Source organism: Alexandromys fortis, unplaced genomic scaffold (assembly GCF_014885135.2).
Source record: "Alexandromys fortis isolate MF-2015 unplaced genomic scaffold, M_Fortis_MF-2015_v1.1 scaffold_95, whole genome shotgun sequence".
Classification (NCBI taxonomy): Eukaryota; Metazoa; Chordata; class Mammalia; order Rodentia; family Cricetidae; genus Alexandromys; species Alexandromys fortis.
The window spans coordinates 4,947,497-4,966,755 of NW_026067990.1; the positions used below are offsets into that span (position 1 = coordinate 4,947,497).

The window sequence follows — 19,259 nt, forward strand, 5'->3', positions numbered from 1 at the left end:
TCAAAATATTCTTTTTCTTTTGTTACTGTTGTCTAGCTCTATTAACTGTGAGTATAGTTTTCTGGCAAAAAGTAGCAAGTCATAACAAATGCAGTGCACATGACTCAAAGGTGTATTGTAGAGGAAGTTGTGGGTTACTATTGAGATTATTCATGACAAAATCCATTGCTCCTAAAATTAGTGTTACCCTAGGTTTCATTTATCATTGTTTACATTCTGAAGGCTAGCCTCTGACTAAAATAAGCCTGAATTTAAATACTTCTTGCCATATCTTAAGTCCATAAAGAATTACTCCAAGTTTAGAGAAGACAGTGCAAAGCTATGAGTGGTAGTGCATGCCTGCAATCCTAATACTAAGGAGGCTGAGGCAGAAGAATTGTTCACAGGTCCTGATCAGTCTGCATTGCATAGCAAGCGTCAGAACTGCTAGAGGAAGCAAGATTCTGTCTTAGAAACAGGAAAGAGAGCAAGAGCACAGTGATTCTATCCAAGCATACTTCTGGTTTAGCTTTTTGAATTTTAATCTGGGAAGACTGCCTCTTTGGAAAAATTCAAAGACAACTCATTGTGTAGTTCATCTTGAATATCTAAAGAAAATATTGGACTGGTATGTGATATATATGATCAACTACTTCACATTTCTCTACTCTCTTCAGTTTTGGCATACATCTATCTGTCTGTCTCTGTTTCTAACTTAATAAATACTTAGATTACATAATGAATGGCCTCCTACAAATGCAATGCCATTATTCAGGAATAGGTAATATAGATTGATGTTCTTTGCTGCTCTTTCTCCTTTAACTGTCTACTGTTTGAAATTTAAACATTTCATCTCACACTAAAACACAAAGCTAAGAGCAATTAAAAGCAATACAAAACTCAAGCCATTGTCAATCTCTTCATTCTCTACCTCCCTCCATGCTCATCCCTGACATGAAAATCTATAGTCATAAAACTAATAAGGTTCAGAATGTTGGTTTATAAATAAAGATTCTAGAAATCATTTTCAGTTTCATTTACATTTTCTCTCTTATATGTTATTATCACCCAGTTAGGTTTCAGGCACGTTTTTATATTGACTTTAAACAAACTCATATGGAGCTTTTTGTTTAGTTTATCATAGGTTTGAGATTTTTTAAATATGAAGTTTTATATAACATGATTGTCAACTATTATTATATCCCCCAAACACATGATCATGTTTTCATGATGCAGTTTGGTATTAGTCTACAAATGTGCTGTGAGTACCTGCTGTTAGCAGGGTATCCTCAACAAAAAGAAACATAACTTATATATGATAAGCTCAAAGATATGAGGCTCATTTTCTGTACATTACATTGTCAATTATAGTACATGATCCTGACTTTCAAACTGTGCAATTAGTTTTCTTTCCTTCACATAACAGAAGGGCACAGCTTTTTATATGGTGAGTATTGAATGAAGTGCCATCAGTGGCATGTGGTAGAAACACTTGTATTTTGAACTGTACAATATGTCCTAGCTCCTCTTTTATAGCACCCAAATTTTAAGGGAAAGATGTATTGTAGGCTTCACAAGGAATATTTTGTTCCTTATTAATATTTTTACCCATATTACCCTATCTAGTGAAACAGAGTGCTCAAAGATAAGTGATTCTAGAAAAAAAAAATCTTATATATGGGAGTGACACCTTCAAATTCTTGTTCATGAAAGTAACAGGCCAGTTTATCATCCCCAACAAACTTATGAAACAGGGCAAAAATCATCAACATTGGTTTGTGGCTCTCAGGAGCAAGGTGCACAGGCTATTTTCAAAAGATGTGTGTGGCAAACACTACGTTTTAAAAATGTACTGTTTTATTTTTGTTCGTGGTGTGGGAGGGCGGAGACAGCTGGCAGTGGGAGAACACCCACTGGTTGTCTCCAGTGAGTGGTGTGTGCTTGTGAGGAGCCCTTGGGTGTAAGTTTGATGCAGTAAGACCTTCAGATGGAAAGATGAAGACCTCATTAGCCCACTTACAACGATTTTGCAGAAAACATTAGAATAACAAATAGCACTTTTTTTCCATGCCTTATTTTATTACTATAGCTATTGTCATTGAGACTAAATGCCAAGAGCCTGCTCAACTCTATCATCCTGGGAAATGCCACTTCTTTATGGAATATAAGAATACAAAATAACCATTTTTTTTGCAAGGCCCAGATTTATTTTAGAGGTTTTTGCATTGGAAATAATACAGATAATTTAGATGAAAATGTTGGCGTAGTATGTCTGGGGAGAGTACAGGAATTTGTCCTCAGCTAACAGTCCCATCTAACAGTGCTTATGAAAAGTTCAGAAGCTGTCTAGAAGAGCAGGCTAAGAACTTAGATTGAGAAGGATGATATTTTAGTGGGCAGAGTGATTCCTAATACTTTGCCCCCCCCCATGTAAATATTCCCCACCTCCAGTGCTCTAAAAATCAGGATGTTTGAACCAAAGTCTTCTCTTCTTCCTGGAGTATTTGAGAATATGTTGTTATAGACCCAGTTAAGCAAATATAATCAGTAGTCAGATACAGGAGAAAGTAGAACAAGGCTACATTTGTGTATTTCTAGACTCACTGAGTCTCCACTGATTTGAGGAAGCCAGGTGTTCCTGTTGATTACATTGGAGAGCTATCAAATTGGAATTGTTACATTTTTATATTCTTTGAAATTTCAGCTTTGTTCAACCTTATCCCTGTGGGTCTTCGGGTGGTGGCTATTCAAGGAGTTCAAACCAAGCTGTACTTGGCAATGAACAGCGAGGGATACCTGTACACCTCGGTGAGTCTTTGTGTGCATGTGTTCATGCATCTAGTTTTCATCTGACAGGAAAAAAAAGTGCATGACGTATATTCTTTTGTCATAAATTTTGGTTTTGATTGGAATATATCTGTTGTAAGGGCAAATTATTTTCTGGTGAAAATGATAGCTCTTCCTAATTGAAAACCAGCATGGTCAATATAAAATTAATAGTATTCCTAAAAGTTTTCTATATAGTGCTATTGGAATATTATGTACCATTAAATAGGGAATTGGGCTTTGCAGCTGTGGGAAGCAAAGTTGTTACTTAACTACATAACCATATCTGCCCCATTTATTCCTGAAAAATTAATGAGATCTCTCTCTTAGATCAAATCCAGGACACAAAAACTGGTTTGAAAAGTGCTCCACAGTTGTCATTGCCAATTTGTTCAGTTAGTACAATTGCCATCTGTTTCCATTTTTAATTTTTTGTCAGAAATTTATGGTTACAGTGTGATAATTTAATAATTGCATACAGTATTATAATGACCAAACCCAGGAAATAAACATTTCCATCCTTTAAAACACTTACAAAATTTTTTGATTATCAGTCATATTTCTGGTGCACAGTGTGCTATTTTATTACAGTTGTAAAATATTTCCCAATCAGGATCATTATGATTCATCTCTTTATCATAATTTTGTATGTGGAAATATAAAGGTCATCTCTATTCATTCATATTGCATTGTTATATGAATTATAATATAAAGATGAATGTGTTATATCATATTTTATTATACTACTAATGCCATTTTTGTCAAGTACAACTTAACCTCTTCCTACACACAAATTTTGCTGGTGTCTAAGAAGAATGAGAACAGTCATATCTATAAGTTTATTTGTGTATTATTGATAAATAATATAGGCTACAGATTACTGAGTAATTTGGGACCAAGTGTACTTGGTTAAGCAAATGTTTTAAATTTATATATAATTTTAAAATGCCACAGTACTAGAGTTAGGATTTTATTTCTATAAATAGATCTACCTACCAGTTATAAAAGATCCTTGCTATTTTTATTATTTATTTTGAATTCCTGAATTTTAGGAAAAGTACAGGATGTTTAAAATGAAGAAATTGGCCTGGTAAAATTGCTTTGTGTTAAAAGGCGTTAGCTATCAACTTTGATTGTCTTAGTTTAATCCTCCAACCGTTCGTCATTCAATCAATGTAGACAATCTTTAGGCTTTCAAAAATGGAAAACATTGCTTATCAAACTGCCTACTAGCCTTAAGAATGAGGTGATTACCGACTATCAAAACCCATTCTTCAAACTGCAAATTAAACAATTAATCTGTTTTCGCTCTTGGTCTGTCTTGTTAGTTGAATTTCATTCAAAGTGAGATATCTAAAGACTTTACATACACTGTAAAAATCCCGCATTCACCTTGGTTTTAAGTGATCAAGAGGGAAAGAGATGTGAGAGACGGACAAGCCCACAAAGGCTCACTCACCGCTAGGCACCTCAAACTCTGAGCACCTGTCAGCATTTTGTCTTTTGGCTCATGACATACAGATTTACTTTGTTTGATAAACTAAAACTTTGAATTCATTGCAACCTTTATGAAATCTATTATCTATCAATACAGTGCTAGTATTATAGGAAAAGCAATGGAATACTTTTAGGTTTGTTAGTACTATAGCACAATTTCATTTCAGGTAACTTCTTTTAGATCAGCAGGGTCAAATGCAAAAGTAAGCGTTTAATCTGAAAAATGACTCCTTGAACTAATATGCAGACATGGAAGGGAAATAAAATAATGAATATACTTGAGAAGATAAATGTAGAAAATTCTATATTGTTTTAGATAGGGTTTCTATTGCTGTGATAAGACACCATGACCAAGGCAACTTAGAAAAGGAAGAGGTTATTTAGGCTTTTGTTTCCAGAGGTTTAGAGTCTATGATGGTGGAGTCAAGGCATGGTGACACGTACACAGAGTAGCATCTGAGAGCTTACATCTCCTTCCCCAAGCAGGAAACTGAGACCCATTGGGAATGGCATGAGTCTTCTGAAACCTCAAAGCTTACCCTAGTGACACATATCCTCGAACAAGGCTACACCTCCTAATCTTTCTCAAACAATTCTACTACTGGGAGACCAAGTATCCAAATATGAGCCTACAGAGGTCATTTGCATTCCAAACACCACATTTCATTCCCTGGCCCCCATGAACTCATGCCCATATCATAATGTGAAATGTACTTATTCCAATATCAAAATTCCCTATAGTCTTTCAGTTTAAGCACTTTTAAAAGCCCAAAGTTTCTTCTGAGACTCAAGGCAATATCTTACTTATAAACCCCTGTAAGATTAAAAAATGTATATTTCTAACATGCAATGTCATAGAATATATATTATAAAAGGAACAAATCGGGCATAGGGAGGGAATATTGAACCAAAACCTAGCAGGTAAAAACCGAGAATCCCATCACTTCACATCCGTTGTTGAAGGGTCATATGACTCTGCCCTTCAAACTTTGCTGCCCTCAAGATAAATCGTGCTCTTAGGATGATCCAACTGCTTATGCACAGCTCACCTTGGCAGATATCCCCTATCTCTAGCATGTTCAGCGTCTTGGGGTTTCCAACACAACCAGATTTCACTTTACACAATTGCTTCTCAGGGCCTTCATTCAGGAGCTGCCCTGTCATACATTGCCTGGCCTCAATGGCTCTCTTTAACCATGAAAGAAGATTTCACAACCATTGTACTTGTGATTCTTGAACCAGAATCAAATGGAAGGTGCTGCAAAGTTTGACTGTCTGTTTGGAATGCAGCCTGGCCCCATTGAACACATTTGCTGTGGCTTTCCTTGGTTTCTCTTTTGAGAAGCAGAAAGTTACTTAGGCGTTTTCCTCACAAGTTGGAAACCTAGATGGGTAAGGTCTTGCCCTAAGGGCAATCTTCCTTTATTCTTTTGTGGATCAAGCTTTTCCTCAATCTCCTTAGCTCTTTCAGCACAAACCTTGACTCCAATATTATTTTTTCTTTTTTTCAAATGGCATTTTTTTTATTTCTTTTTGCCCCACTTGGATTTTTTTTTATCATTGTAGAGCTGCATAATAGTGGTTACTGATAACCCCGTGATAGGTCAATATCGGGCTGCCTTGAAATCTCTTCTACCGAAGAAATTGGTTTATTTTAAATTTAGCCTCAGAAAATTCTTAGGACAAGGGAAGAAATCAACAACAGCTTTTGCCATAACATCCTAAAATGATTTCTAACCTAGTTGCAAATATTGTTCTCCTCTGAAATCTTTTGAGTCGGGTGTCCATTGTCTGTGTAACTGTCAGCATTACTATCTCCCAGTGTCCTAATAAGATGACCCATTCATTTCTGCTTACTGCAGTCAATCCCTTTTCTTGTCCAAAATCCCAAACTCTGCCACATTCCTCCAAGAATCAGTACGGTCAGTTCTGTCAAACCATAGCACCATTTCGGCACTAACTTCTCTTAGTTACTTTTCTAGTGCCATGATAAAAACACCATGAACAAGGCAACTTATGAAAGAAAGCATTGAATTGGGCATAGGGTTCCCAACAGTTAGAGTCAGTCCATGATGGTAGAGGGAAGACATTTCAGTTGGAGCAGCCGCTGAGAACTCATATTTCAATCACAACTAAGGTGCAGAGAGCCACACTGGGGATAAAGTGAATCTTTTGAAACCTCAAAGCTGCCCCCAGTGACACACCTCCTCCCACAAGACCATACCTCTTAATCCTTCCCAAACAGATCCACCAACTGGGGACAATATTCAAATATATAAGCCAATGACTGCTTTTTTCTTATTCAAAACCCTACAAATATGTATTTCCTATTAAGGGAAAATAATCTTAAATAAGCAATTGAAAACTATGGAAAGTAATTTCATTCTTATTGAAATATTTCAGATATACCAGAGCAAAATGTAGGTGTAAAATATTCAAGCTACCCTGTTCTAGCACTGAAAACTGAGTCCTCTCCAGATAAATGTTCCAATTCTTTCCATTAGTCTGTATCCATTATGACTTTAGGTCCCTTCAACAAATTTATCACCATCCCCTCTGGAGCCCTATTTTATTTTCATCTCATTTAAAATGTTATCTCTGGACCCTAATAGGATAGAATTCTATCCTAATGACTTCATAGTCAACTTACTTGGTAATTAATTTAGGCTCTATAAGTTGGCCATAAAGTGTCTGTCATAACCATTCAGCTTTGCTCTTATAGCACAAAAGCAATCATAGGCAGTAAAATAAATGAATGAATCAATATATTCCAGTAACTGTTTATTCACTAAAACAGATAGTGGGGTGCATTTGGCTTATGGCTACAGTTTTCCACAAATAGTTGCTCTTTGCCTCCTCCATCCCTGTGTTTGGGATTTTCACTGATGACCTTTCATTGTGTGTTAATGGGAAAAAGACGTAATCTGGCAGAATATCCATTTTACTCCATCATATGCAAACACAGTGCACTAACATCTGCCCCTGTCATCCCGTTATCCTTGCCTCCTTATAGAGGGTTTCTTCCGCTCGCCTACCCTTTATCTTACATTTCAATCACCTGCCCTTTTACCTTGGGACTTCCCTTCATATATCTTTACTCCCTGTCTACTAGCTCCTGTTATTTAGTTAACGTTCACCAAAAAAAAAAAAAAAAAAAAAAAAAGGAAAAGGAAAGAAACCAGACCAAACAAACAAGCAAAGAGCCCCACCTGAAAGACATCATTAAGCTCTACCTCACCTCCCTCACCCCCAGGTGTCTTCAGGGTATTCAGAGAACTGAACTTTCCTATCCCTCTTCTATCCACTGTCACGTAGCTTCAACTCTGCTGGAAGGCTTTAGCAAGATCACAGTTCTTATTTTACCTTGTTTTTTTTTTTTTTTCAAGCTGTTGATGTTTTTGACCCTGCTTAAAACTCTCTCCCTCTCTAGTGTTGGCCATGCCATTAGATATGCTAAAATTTCTTTTTTCTTTGCTAGCCACTTCCAAATAATATTTGAAAAAACTCCTTTCCCTTTGCATGCTACATATTTCCTCTATGCTTGCCATAGTAATAAGTACCATTCCTAGTCACTGAATAGATAGAAATGATGTGTCTGCATATAGTGCATTTTAACGAATGTGTGCAATAAGGCTCAGAGGAGGGCCTTGCCAGGTCATGACTGAAAACAAGAATTTGACCTTTGGTATTTCAGTTGATGGAAAAACCATTATCCAAATGTAAATAAAAGAAAATAGGCAGATTTTATGATTGATATACCAGGGTGCAGGTTTTCTATTCCTTCTACAGGTTGTCTTTACATTTCTGAAGGAATGTTCTGAGGCAATAAAAACTGCTGATTCTTGGAAGACATTTTTAATATAATCTGTTTTCTTCTTTTGATTTGTGCTTGATAATCCCATTTCAGTTCAATTTTCTTTCTTACCTTTATTCATCAAATAAAATCACCTACATGTTGTTATTGTCATAGACAACAATTTATGTCTCATGGTTAATCTTAGGATACTTGTACTGAACTCTGTTTCCCCATTTTTATTTCTTGTTGCCACAGGGGACAGACTTGGTGTAGGCTCAAGTGGCAGTGACAAACCATCTGTGGCACAGATGATCGTAATTAACCATTATTTCATAACATGTTTACTTTTAACCATGCTATAACTATCTTTCTAGAACAACAAGAAATTACCGTTCACTGTGCATAAAAAATTTCTTACCTTTAAGTTTTTTTAAACTAATAATAAGGGATTCCATATAAGGGCTTGAGAGTTCTCAAAACTTCATAGCATAAATATTTTATAACATGAAGCTTTTGTAATAAATTTTTAAGTGTTCTTGAAATATATATTAGCTATAAACTCTCAAGAGTTTTAAATATGGAAAAATTGGTAATGTTTTAGTATTTATTTAATAGAATAGTAATATATACTAGGCACAGATGATAACAATGCACAGATAAACACAAAGTATTTCTTTTTTCTTTTAGAATATTCTAGAACTCATGGCACCATGTTTATCTAATTTCTTATATTTTGTCAAAAGCAGTTGACTATTTCTGGGATACACAGTGTCAGTTCTAGCAAAAATGTGTAGATAATAGAGATTTTGAAAGAAGAAAGGCTTTCCAATGCATACATCACCAATAATTTGTGAGAATAATATAACCAACATGATTTGTGGTTTTGTAACTGCCAAAGCAAACCATATGAAGGAAACAAGTTTCTCCAAATTATCTAGTTTCATACCTTAACCATAAGGCAGCCTTTGTTACTGACTCAGGAGCTCCACTCAGTTGTTCTAAATTAAGGGTACAGGTTTTCTTTGTTTCTTTCTCTAATAGATAGTTTATACATACTTTAAATTGATCACTTTTTTCTCACATCACACGAAAATAGACTAATATATTATTCTCAACATCCTATGATGTGTTTTCATTCAGGGGAATCACTATCAGAAATACAGAGAAGTCAGGTCATAACAGTCCTCTAGTAGCTATAACATAGAAACATTATTTTTCCTTTTTTGATAGCCTAGATTTGCTTCTAATTAAGAACAATTCCTGTATGTAAGGCTCAGGGAAAATTGTGGAAGAAGGGTGCAGGATAGTTGGAGATTGTAGAACCAGTGGACCAGGAAATCTGCTATGAAATTATGTATACTAGATATGATAGGGGAACTGTACTCATGAAATGTCACCAACATGGCTGCTTAGAAAAGACCTGGACAAATACAATACCAATAAACTTATTGATATCGAAAGGGGAAATTTCATGGGGTCCCAACCTTTGACAAAGAACTAAAAAGAAACTAAGGAATAATGAGACAAAGATAAATAGTCTTCCTCAGGGATAAATGGATTGAGCAGATTGTTTTTATGTATTTAGGCATATATAGCGATGTATGTATATGACATTCAAATATGTAACAACTAAAGAAAATATGCCCATGGTTTTGGAGGAGCAAGACGGAATGCCTGGGAAAGGTTGGGGGGGAGAAAAGAAAGGGAAAAATGATAAATTTTAGTGTTTTTATAAGAATGTCATATGAATCAATAGAATCTTTAGTTTATATCCAGATGCAATAGTTGTTTATGATTTTGTATCATCTTTCACAAGATTTTAACCATTGTGAAATTAGTTAAACCTTGCTATTTAAAACAATGTAAGTGTCCCAAAATATTTAAGGTGATAGAAATGCTAACTAGTACAATGTGATCAATGTACATCAACTGTCACACTGACTTGGTAGAACTAAAATGAAGAAAATAACTATAAATGTCAAGTGGAGTATGTTCCCCCCAAACATTACCTTTCCATGTTCATTTGCTTACTCAAGTGTATACATGGGCATGAATATTACAGTATATCATGTGCTTTGCATTCTCTAGCCCCATTACCCTCTCCTGTCCCCCCTGTTCCCATTAGTCGACTTCCCTTTTTCCTTTCCCCAAATAGTCTGCCTTCTACTTTCATGTCATATATGTCATTGGCAACCTTCCCAGGAGTGATATAATAGTATAACTATAGTTTTATTTTTAGCTTTGTAAAGAAATTCCACACTAATTTCCATGGTGGCGAGAGTAGTTTATAATCTTGACGACTTAGAATCCCTGCAGATTATACACTGAACAACTCTGACTCTGAGCTCTTTGACCTTTTTAGATATAGGTATTCTCTATTCCTTGGCCTTCCTAATCTTTTGGCTACACCATTGGACTTTTTTTTTTTAATATTTCAAGCCATTGACTATATAAACTGTATTTTTCCTCCTTTTTCTCTTTTGTTCTTTATTTTTGTATGTATATATGTGTGTGTTCATGTGTGTGAAGATGCATGTTCACACAGAGATCAAAGGTGAATATTGCGTATCTTTGTCAGTCATTTTGGAGACAGAGTTTCTAACTGAACATTACGTGCACTGACTCAGCTAGAGTGGTTGATCACTGGTCCAGGGATCTACCAACTTGTCCCTGCATCCTAGAGCTGGGATGACAGATGTCTACTGGGAGCCTGTCTTTTGACATGGGTGGTGCATATTTGAACTCAAGTTCTCATGTTTTCACAGCAAACAATTTACCAACTAATCAATGCCCTCATCCTCAGCCTCCTTCCTTCCCTTTTCTTCATAAAAAGCTGCCTTGTTATCCTTGCTCAGGGACCATGCTAATCTTCTCTGTGTAGTTCCAGTTTTAGTATATGTGCTGCGAAAGAGAGCATAGCCAGGCAGTGGTGGCACACACCTTTAATTCCAGCACTCAGAAGGCAGAAGTAGGCAGATCTCTGTGAGTTCAAGGCCAGCCTGATCTACAGAAGATAGTTCCAGGACAGGCACCAAAGCTATAGAGAGAGAGCCTGTCTCGAGAAAAAGGAAAAAAAAAAAAACTGTGTTGTTGAGATACAACTTCTAGACCATAAAATTATTCATTTAGAGTGTATATAATTCAATAGTTTTTCACATATTAACACATTTTAGCCAACATCATTGCTATTAAGTTCTAGAACTTATTATTACCATGAATGATAAAATTATACCAACTAGCAGGCATACCCCATCCCTCCTCTCACTTCTTGGTAACTGCTAACCTATTTTTTTCTCAGTGCATTTACCTATTTTAGGTAATTTATATAAATGGTATTATACACCATATAATCCTTTGTGGTTGGTATCTTATCACTTAGAATAAAGGGCTTTGATTAATGTATCTGACTTACTTCTCAATACATAATTGACTGACTCTAAGAAAATTGGAGATTAGCACTTGTGCAAAGAACAACATATGCCTTTTGCTCAGCTTCAACTTACCCTAATTGCTTTCTCACTCATTCTATTTATGTAGCTATCTATCATGTATGTGTATCAAACAATCGTATTGTTTTCTGCTTTGGAGCCACTTAAGAATACATTAAATTTTGAGCATAAGGTGGCTGAGGAGATTGCTCGATGAGTAAAGTGGTTGCTGTGGTGAGGACTTGTTTAGAGACCCGGCACCCACTTAAATCTCAGTGTAAACCAGCACAGGATTGGGATGGAGGACAGGCCGAGGAGGAGCCTCCTATTTACTCACTGGCCAGGCAGTTGAGTTGCAAGGCCAAACTCCAGCTTCAATGAGAGAGCCTGTCTCAAAAAATAAAGTGGAGAGTGATAGAAAAAAAAACTGCTCAAATTCAACCTTTGACTTCTACATGTGTACTTACAGGCAGGCAGAACAGACCCCACTCCATATATAGACATCTTCACTAGATGAACAGAGTAGATAAATAAAAATCAATTTGAAATGCTTCATATCTTATCCTTTATTTACTAGCTATAGGTGCAATTCTTAGATAGCCACAACAACGTATATTCCTCAAGTTCAGTAGATTTAACATAAACATATACTGAAAAATTTTAGCCCATCTACTGTCCATTTTATCATTTTGTGAGTTGACAGATATGTTTGTTATAACATTTTCTCTACAGTATAGGATCAAGTCTAGAGTAAGAGAGTATATGAAGCTACATAGTCATATTCCTGTAATATCCTCTGAACTAGATCATTTCCAGTACTTTTATTTTACACTATTGGCAGATTTTTTTTTCTGAGGTAGAGTGTCATCATGTAGCCTCTGACCTATTTTTTATATAAATTGACATCTCCAGTGCAAATGATAATGTAGAAGTATTAAAATCTGCACAAATTCATTAACCACTTCAGAGCAATTAATGCACTCCAAGAAGTTTTATGTAACATGGGAAATGTTTGGATTATGTCAAATCTGTGTAACACCAACTAGACATAACTTAAGGTCTAGAGTTATTATCATAGAGGATTACAAATTTAATAAAAATGCAATGTAGAACAATGTTTTAGTCATTAGAACTTGTTGAAGAACTGGCGTTATCTCAATCATAAAAGAAAGGAAATTGAAAATTAACATGAGCAATATCATATCCAAAGCAGAAGTTATCATCAAGCTAAAGTGCTAAACCAAAGAGAGTGGGTGCAAAGAAATATTAACTTCTGTCTGTAAGATTTTCGTGGGTCATTGAGGTAGTGTGGTGGGGAAAGGTGCTTGTTGCCTAGCCCAATGACCTGAATCTGACCGCCTGAACCCACACGGTGAAAAGAGAGAACAAACCCCTTCAAGTTGTTCTCTGACCTCCGTATGTGCACTGCGGTTCATGGCCCTTCCTCTTCGCACAATTACAAGTAAATATAAAAATCTAGAACTTTTTCTCATTGGTATACTTTAATGAACAGTTATTGCATTTTTATATAGTATAAAATTGCAGGAGTTCTAACTGTCCAAATTTCCAGTTTCATCGCATATGTTTTTTGAAAACTATGATCATATAATCTATATATGCACTCATACATTTTGATGGTACTTTTTGTTCAGACAAAAGGATTATAACATTATAAGGGTTATTATATAGACACATTTCGGAGTCATATCTTTTGGAATTTAAATTGTAAAACCTGAGATTTAAGAGGAAGCAAAGCTTCATTTTCAAGACCAAGATAATTTCCCAGACCTCATTTGTTTCACCGGTTTACTATTTTCTGTACTACTAAGATTTTCATGAAAATATAAGACAATACAGCTTGGTATTTAAATATCCTCTTTTCATAGTCTCTACTAAAAATTAGCCAAAGCTAGTAAGTTATTCAGGGTGAAATATATATATATTTCAATTACATATATATAATTATATGTATATATACATATATTTCNAAAGACAATAGTGGTGGTAGCCAAAGACAGATGCCGACTCAGTGATCGACTTCTGAGGACAAGTTGGAAAATTAATCTAAATTAGAAGTCATGGGGTACATATTTAGCAGAGTGTCTCATGCTTTAACTGGGAGTTAAAGTCATGTTTATAGAAAAACATAATTTATATTGGAACAAAAATATAAAATAATGGTCAAGACAGACGAAGAAGAATTTTAACAGTTAAAATAACATGTGAAAAGATTGCTTTTTCTCCTCTCTTTTCCCCCTACTTCTCTGTCTCTCTCACACACACAAAGACAAATGGAGAAACCAAACTCATACTCTGTTGCTATGATGACACTAGTTTATTTTGGAATTCCTAAAATAATTCTAAGCTTCTAATATATAACCTGCCCTGGCCATCAGAAGATTGCTCTAACAGTATACTCAGTAAAATTTAGTAGATATATGGAAGAGAACCAATGGCCTTTTAGCATTATTTTCTGTTCGTATACCATGAATAGCATGAAGACATTATTCAATGAAGGTGCTATTTTTTAGTCCTTACCTTCTTGTTTATTTTAATCCACAGTGAGATAGGGAAGAAAAAGTTGTTCACTAATCTGTTTTTCCATGTTGTTCTTATTTCTATGAAACTTGTGTTTTGAAATAGTTCATTTCTAAATTCCAGGATCATTAATTAATAACTGATTTCCCCCATTCTACCCTCAGCCTTATATAAGTGTCTAGCAAAAGTACATTTTTATATTTATTCATTGGCATAATTAATATATGTGCATAATAAAATATAAAGGCCAATCACGATTTCTGTCAGTCCTATTTAAATATTTAAAATATGTTAAAAGACTCAATGATTGCCAATTGCTGATCTATTAAGGGTTAACATTTCAGAATTATGTAAGTCAGTACACTGCTAAGACACAGAAAAAAAAACTGAAGGGTTTCAATGACCACCAGTCTTCGAGGGAATTGTGAGTTCTGAAGAAAGAAACTTTAAATGAAAATATTTCTCTGATTATTATAATAGCTGTAACAAAGGTTAATAACTGGCAATCCCCTGACTAATACATTAAATATGTTTTGCTTGAGCTGAATATGTCTAGAGATGGCATGTCTGTGCAAAAATTCTGATTAAGTTATTCATCAGCTAGTCTGATGCTAACTACTTTTGACAACCCTGGAAGTAGAACTACAGGGAAAACCTCCATTGATTTCTTGGATGGATTTTTGCATATAGCCAGTAGCAATAATACATAATGCCTCCTTTCATAGGGCATCAGTTATTCATAGGAATTCTGGCATAGCACATAGCATGAAGAGTCAAAATTAGAAATGGCATTCAATTTTACTCAGGAAAATATTTTCATAAAGATTTGGAAAAGTCAAGTGCACATAACAATTCTAAATATTACTATTTAGACTGCAAAAGTAGAGAGGATTAAAAACGTTTGACAGATTTTATGAACTGTTCCACAAAACTTTTATAACTGGCAATGAGACACTAGACAATGAAAATGATAACTTAGGAAGAAATTCAAACAGGTAGAACTACATTATTTATGGCAAATACTATAACCCATAACAAACAAGCAAAAACTCTGTGTACAACAAGGTCTACCCTGCTCATAGAATCAGGCCTACTGCAGCAGTCCTTCTTAGGCGATTGGTAGGTAGTCTCATAAAAGATTTCTTTAAAGTTCTATATAAAGTATTCCTTTGTTCCTGCCCATATAATAGTGTGGATCGCTGTAATGAAAGTTTCCATGCAAAACCCTCTTTTCAGGTGATTTGCACTGAAGAAAACAGAACCTAGGGGAGTCTAGAAGCTTATCTCTTCTGTGTTCTGTCATAACCTTTGAAACAGAGATTCCTAAAAAGGATTTTCATTTCCCTACATTCAGAGAACTCAAGTCACATATCTAAGCTCCCAGGGGACCTAAAGCGTGGAACAAAGGTTCGGGAGTTTTCTGTTGCTATTTTTTTTTTTTTTTTGTATTTTTCATGGACCATTTCACTAATGTTTGGAGGATTTCGGACATTGTTTTAATCACATTCACCCTCCCATCCCAACCCTCCCTAGAGTCCCCCTCCCTTTAGCGTTCATCAACTTCATGTTTGGTGTTGTTTTACCCCATCAAAGCTAGTATGTACTGCCCAAATACTCTTGGATGTGTGCCTAACAACTACTGGCAATACTCTTAGAGAAAACTGATGCTTCTCAGCTAAGGGATGGAGTTATATGCCCCATTCCCCTCCCCATGCTGGGACTTGGTCTTCCTAGAAGTTTTTATGATCAATTAGTAAATACCAATTAAGTCTCTATAAGTATTAAGTACCCCAAAATGCTATGAGATTGGTCCATGCCGATAATATCTGGAGTTTATAATGTACATAATGAGGTTTATGCTAAGTTCTGAGCTCTAATTGCTAATAGATAATCTGCTGTGGGAAGGATTGACATGAAGTATTTCATTCCCAACCTGACCTATAACACTGGCAATGCTATTTGTAGCATAAGACTCAATGCAAAAACAAATGGAAAAAGATTCCTTGAAGGGAAAAAGTTTGAATGCCCTTGAGTTTGGGAATAGGTAAGTGTGTCTGATTATGGAAATTTACCAGTCACACCAAACAATACTTATTGGCTATGCAGCGCAACAGTCTCCAGTAGATCACATTAATTCCACATCCGTGTGTTATGGGGCAGTATGGTTGAATATGACAGAGACACGTTCTTCAGATATATCAAGAAATGGCGACGGCAGCGGGCGGCCGGAACCGGACGCGCACGGCGGGCGACGTAGCTGGCGCAGCGGCCGGGACCGGCGGGTACTGACACAGTGGCAGACAACGCAGGCGACAGGGACCAGGGCAACACCAAGAGCAGATCGCCCCAGGACAATTAAATCAAAGAGGTAGGCCTTTGGTTGGCGAGGTCCCGGGCAAACAGGGAACCTGGTTCTTTTCCTGAAGACCCGTCTGAGGGGTGAGAGGGATCTTGGCCCCTGGCAGGAGCCAGGAAACAGAACGAGGGAATTTTGCAAGAGGAGCCTCTGGCCAGCAGGGAAACCTGATCTGGTTTTAAAAGACCAATTAGAGATCGTCAATAGGAGGAGATGGGCAGGCGCCAAGGCAAAAATTCTCCCAATAAGCTGAAAAACAACATGAAAGCACCAGAACCCAATGATCTTACAACAGAAGGACTTGAACACCCTAACACAGAAGAAGTGGAAAAAATCGACTTTATGAAAGCAATAGAGTCCCTTAAACAATATGTAAAAAACACCTTTATAGAAATGGATGAGAAGTATAACAAAAAGTTTGAAGAATTGAGTAAATACGTACATGAGACCCTGGGAAACCAAGAAAAAACGAACAAACAGGTAATGGAAACAGTTCAAGAATTGAAAACTGAAATGGAAGCAAGGAAGAAAGCACAAACTGGGGACCAGCTGGATACGGAAAATCTAGGTCAACGAGCAGAGCCTACAGAAACAAGCATAATCAATAGAATACAAGAAATAGAAGAAAGAATCTCAGATTCTGAAGACACCATAGAGAAAATAAACGCACTGATCAAAGAAAACAGCAAAGCCAACAAATTCTCATCACAAAACATTCAGGAAATATGGGACACAATAAAAAGACCAAACCTGAGAATAATAGGAATAGAAGAAGGGGAAGAATTACAGCTCAAAGGCCCAGAAAATATATTTAACAAAATTATGGAAGAAAACTTTCCCAACATAAAGAAAGATATTCCTTTGAATATCCAAGAAGCATACAGAACACCAAACAGACTGGATCAAAGAAAAGCATCCCCTCGCCATATAATAATCAAAACACAAAATATACAGGTTAAAGAAAGAATATTAAGAGCTGCAAAGGAAAAAGGCCAAGTAACTTATAAAGGTAAACCGATCAGACTTACACCTGACTTCTCTATGGAAACCATGAAAGCCAGAAGGTCCTGGATAGAGGTTCTTCAAAAACTAAGAGACCATGGATGCAAACCCAAACTTCTATACCCAGCCAAGCTAGTATTCACTATCAATGGAGAAAACAAGACATTCCAGGATAAGAACAAATTTAAACAATACGTAGCCACAAATCCAGCGCTACAGAAAGTAATAGAAGGAAAATCGCAACCCAAGGAATCCAACATTGCCAACACTGACTACAATAACTCAGGAATCTAGCGAACCTTCACCAGTACAACTCAAAGAAGGGACACACACAAACTCTACTACCGAAAACAGTAAGAATAACCGGAGTAAACAACCACTGGTCACTAATATCACTTAATATTAATGGTCTCAATTCACCTATAAAAAGGCACAGGCTAAGGGATTGGATACGAAAACAGGATCCAACATTCTGCTGTTTGCAAGAAACACATCTCAACCACAAAGACAGGCATCTACTCAGAGTAAAAGGTTGGGAAAAGGTCTTTCAAGCAAATGGTCCTAACAAAAAAGCAGGTGTGGCCATACTAATTTCCAACAAAACTGACTTCAAACTAAAATCAATCAGAAGAGATCGAGATGGACACTTTATACTCATAACAGGAACAATTCATCAGGATGACATCTCAATCCTGAATATCTATGCCCCTAATATAAAAGCACCCACTTATGTAAAAGAAATATTTCTAAAACTCAAGGCAGACATAAAACCACACACACTAATAGTAGGAGACTTCAACACACCTCTCTCTCCAATGGACAGGTCAATCAGACAGAAACCTAATAGAGAATTAAGAGAATTATTGGAGGTAATGAAGCAAATGGACTTAACAGACATCTACAGAACACTCCACCCAAATAGGAAAGAATATACCTTCTTCTCTGCAGCTCATGGAACCTTCTCAAAAATTGACCATATACTCGGAAACAAAGGAAACCTCCACAGATACAAAAGAATATCAGTGTCCACCTGTGTCTTATCAGATCACCACGGATTAAAGTTAGATGGCAACAACTATGCTACCCCCAGAAAGCCGACAAACTCATGGAAACTGAACAGTCAACTACTGAACCACACCTGGGTCAAGGAAGAAATTAAGAAAGAAATTAAAGTCTTCCTTGAATTTAATGAAAATAAAGAGACAACATACTCAAACCTATGGGACACGATGAAAGCAGTGCTAAGAGGAAAGTTCATAGCACTAAGTGCCCACTTAAAGAAAACAGAGAAAGCATACATTGGGGACTTAATGGCACACCTGAAAGCTTTAGAAAAAAAAGAAGCAGAGGTGCCCAGAAGGAGTAGAAGACTGGAAATAATCAAACTGAGGGCAGAAATCAACAAAATAGAAACACAGAAAACAGTCCAAAGAATCAATGAAACAAAAAGTTGGTTCTTGGAGAAAATCAACAAGATCGACAAACCCCTATCCAAACTAACTAAACAACAGAGAGAGAACACGCAAATAAATAAAATCAGAAATGAAAGGGGGGACATAACCACAGACACAGAGGAAATCCAGAGAATCATTAGATCTTACTATAAAAGCCTGTATGCCACAAAACTGGAAAATGCAAAAGAAATGGACATTTTTTTAGATAAGTACCATATACCAAAGCTAAACCAAGACCAGGTGAATGATCTAAATAGACCTGTTAGTCGCGAAGAACTAGAAACTGTTATCAAAAATCTCCCTTCCAAAAAAAGCCCAGGACCAGATGGGTTCAACGCAGAATTCTACCAGAACTTCCAAGAAGAGCTAATACCTATACTCCT

The 19,259-nt window shown here is 36.2% G+C and overlaps 1 protein-coding gene and 1 pseudogene across 2 annotated transcripts in view; one reads left to right on the forward strand and one right to left on the reverse strand.

Annotated features, from left to right (window-relative positions):
* Fgf13 (fibroblast growth factor 13) overlaps positions 1–19,259 on the forward strand; it is a 489,037-nt gene that overhangs the window by 405,877 nt on the left and 63,901 nt on the right. For both annotated transcript variants that reach the window (XM_050159659.1, XM_050159660.1), the window contains one exon: positions 2,684–2,787. In XM_050159659.1, the coding sequence (XP_050015616.1) occupies positions 2,684–2,787 (104 nt within the window). The remainder of the gene's footprint in view (positions 1–2,683; positions 2,788–19,259) is intronic.
* LOC126512140 (uncharacterized) lies at positions 10,926–11,015 on the reverse strand (annotated as a pseudogene).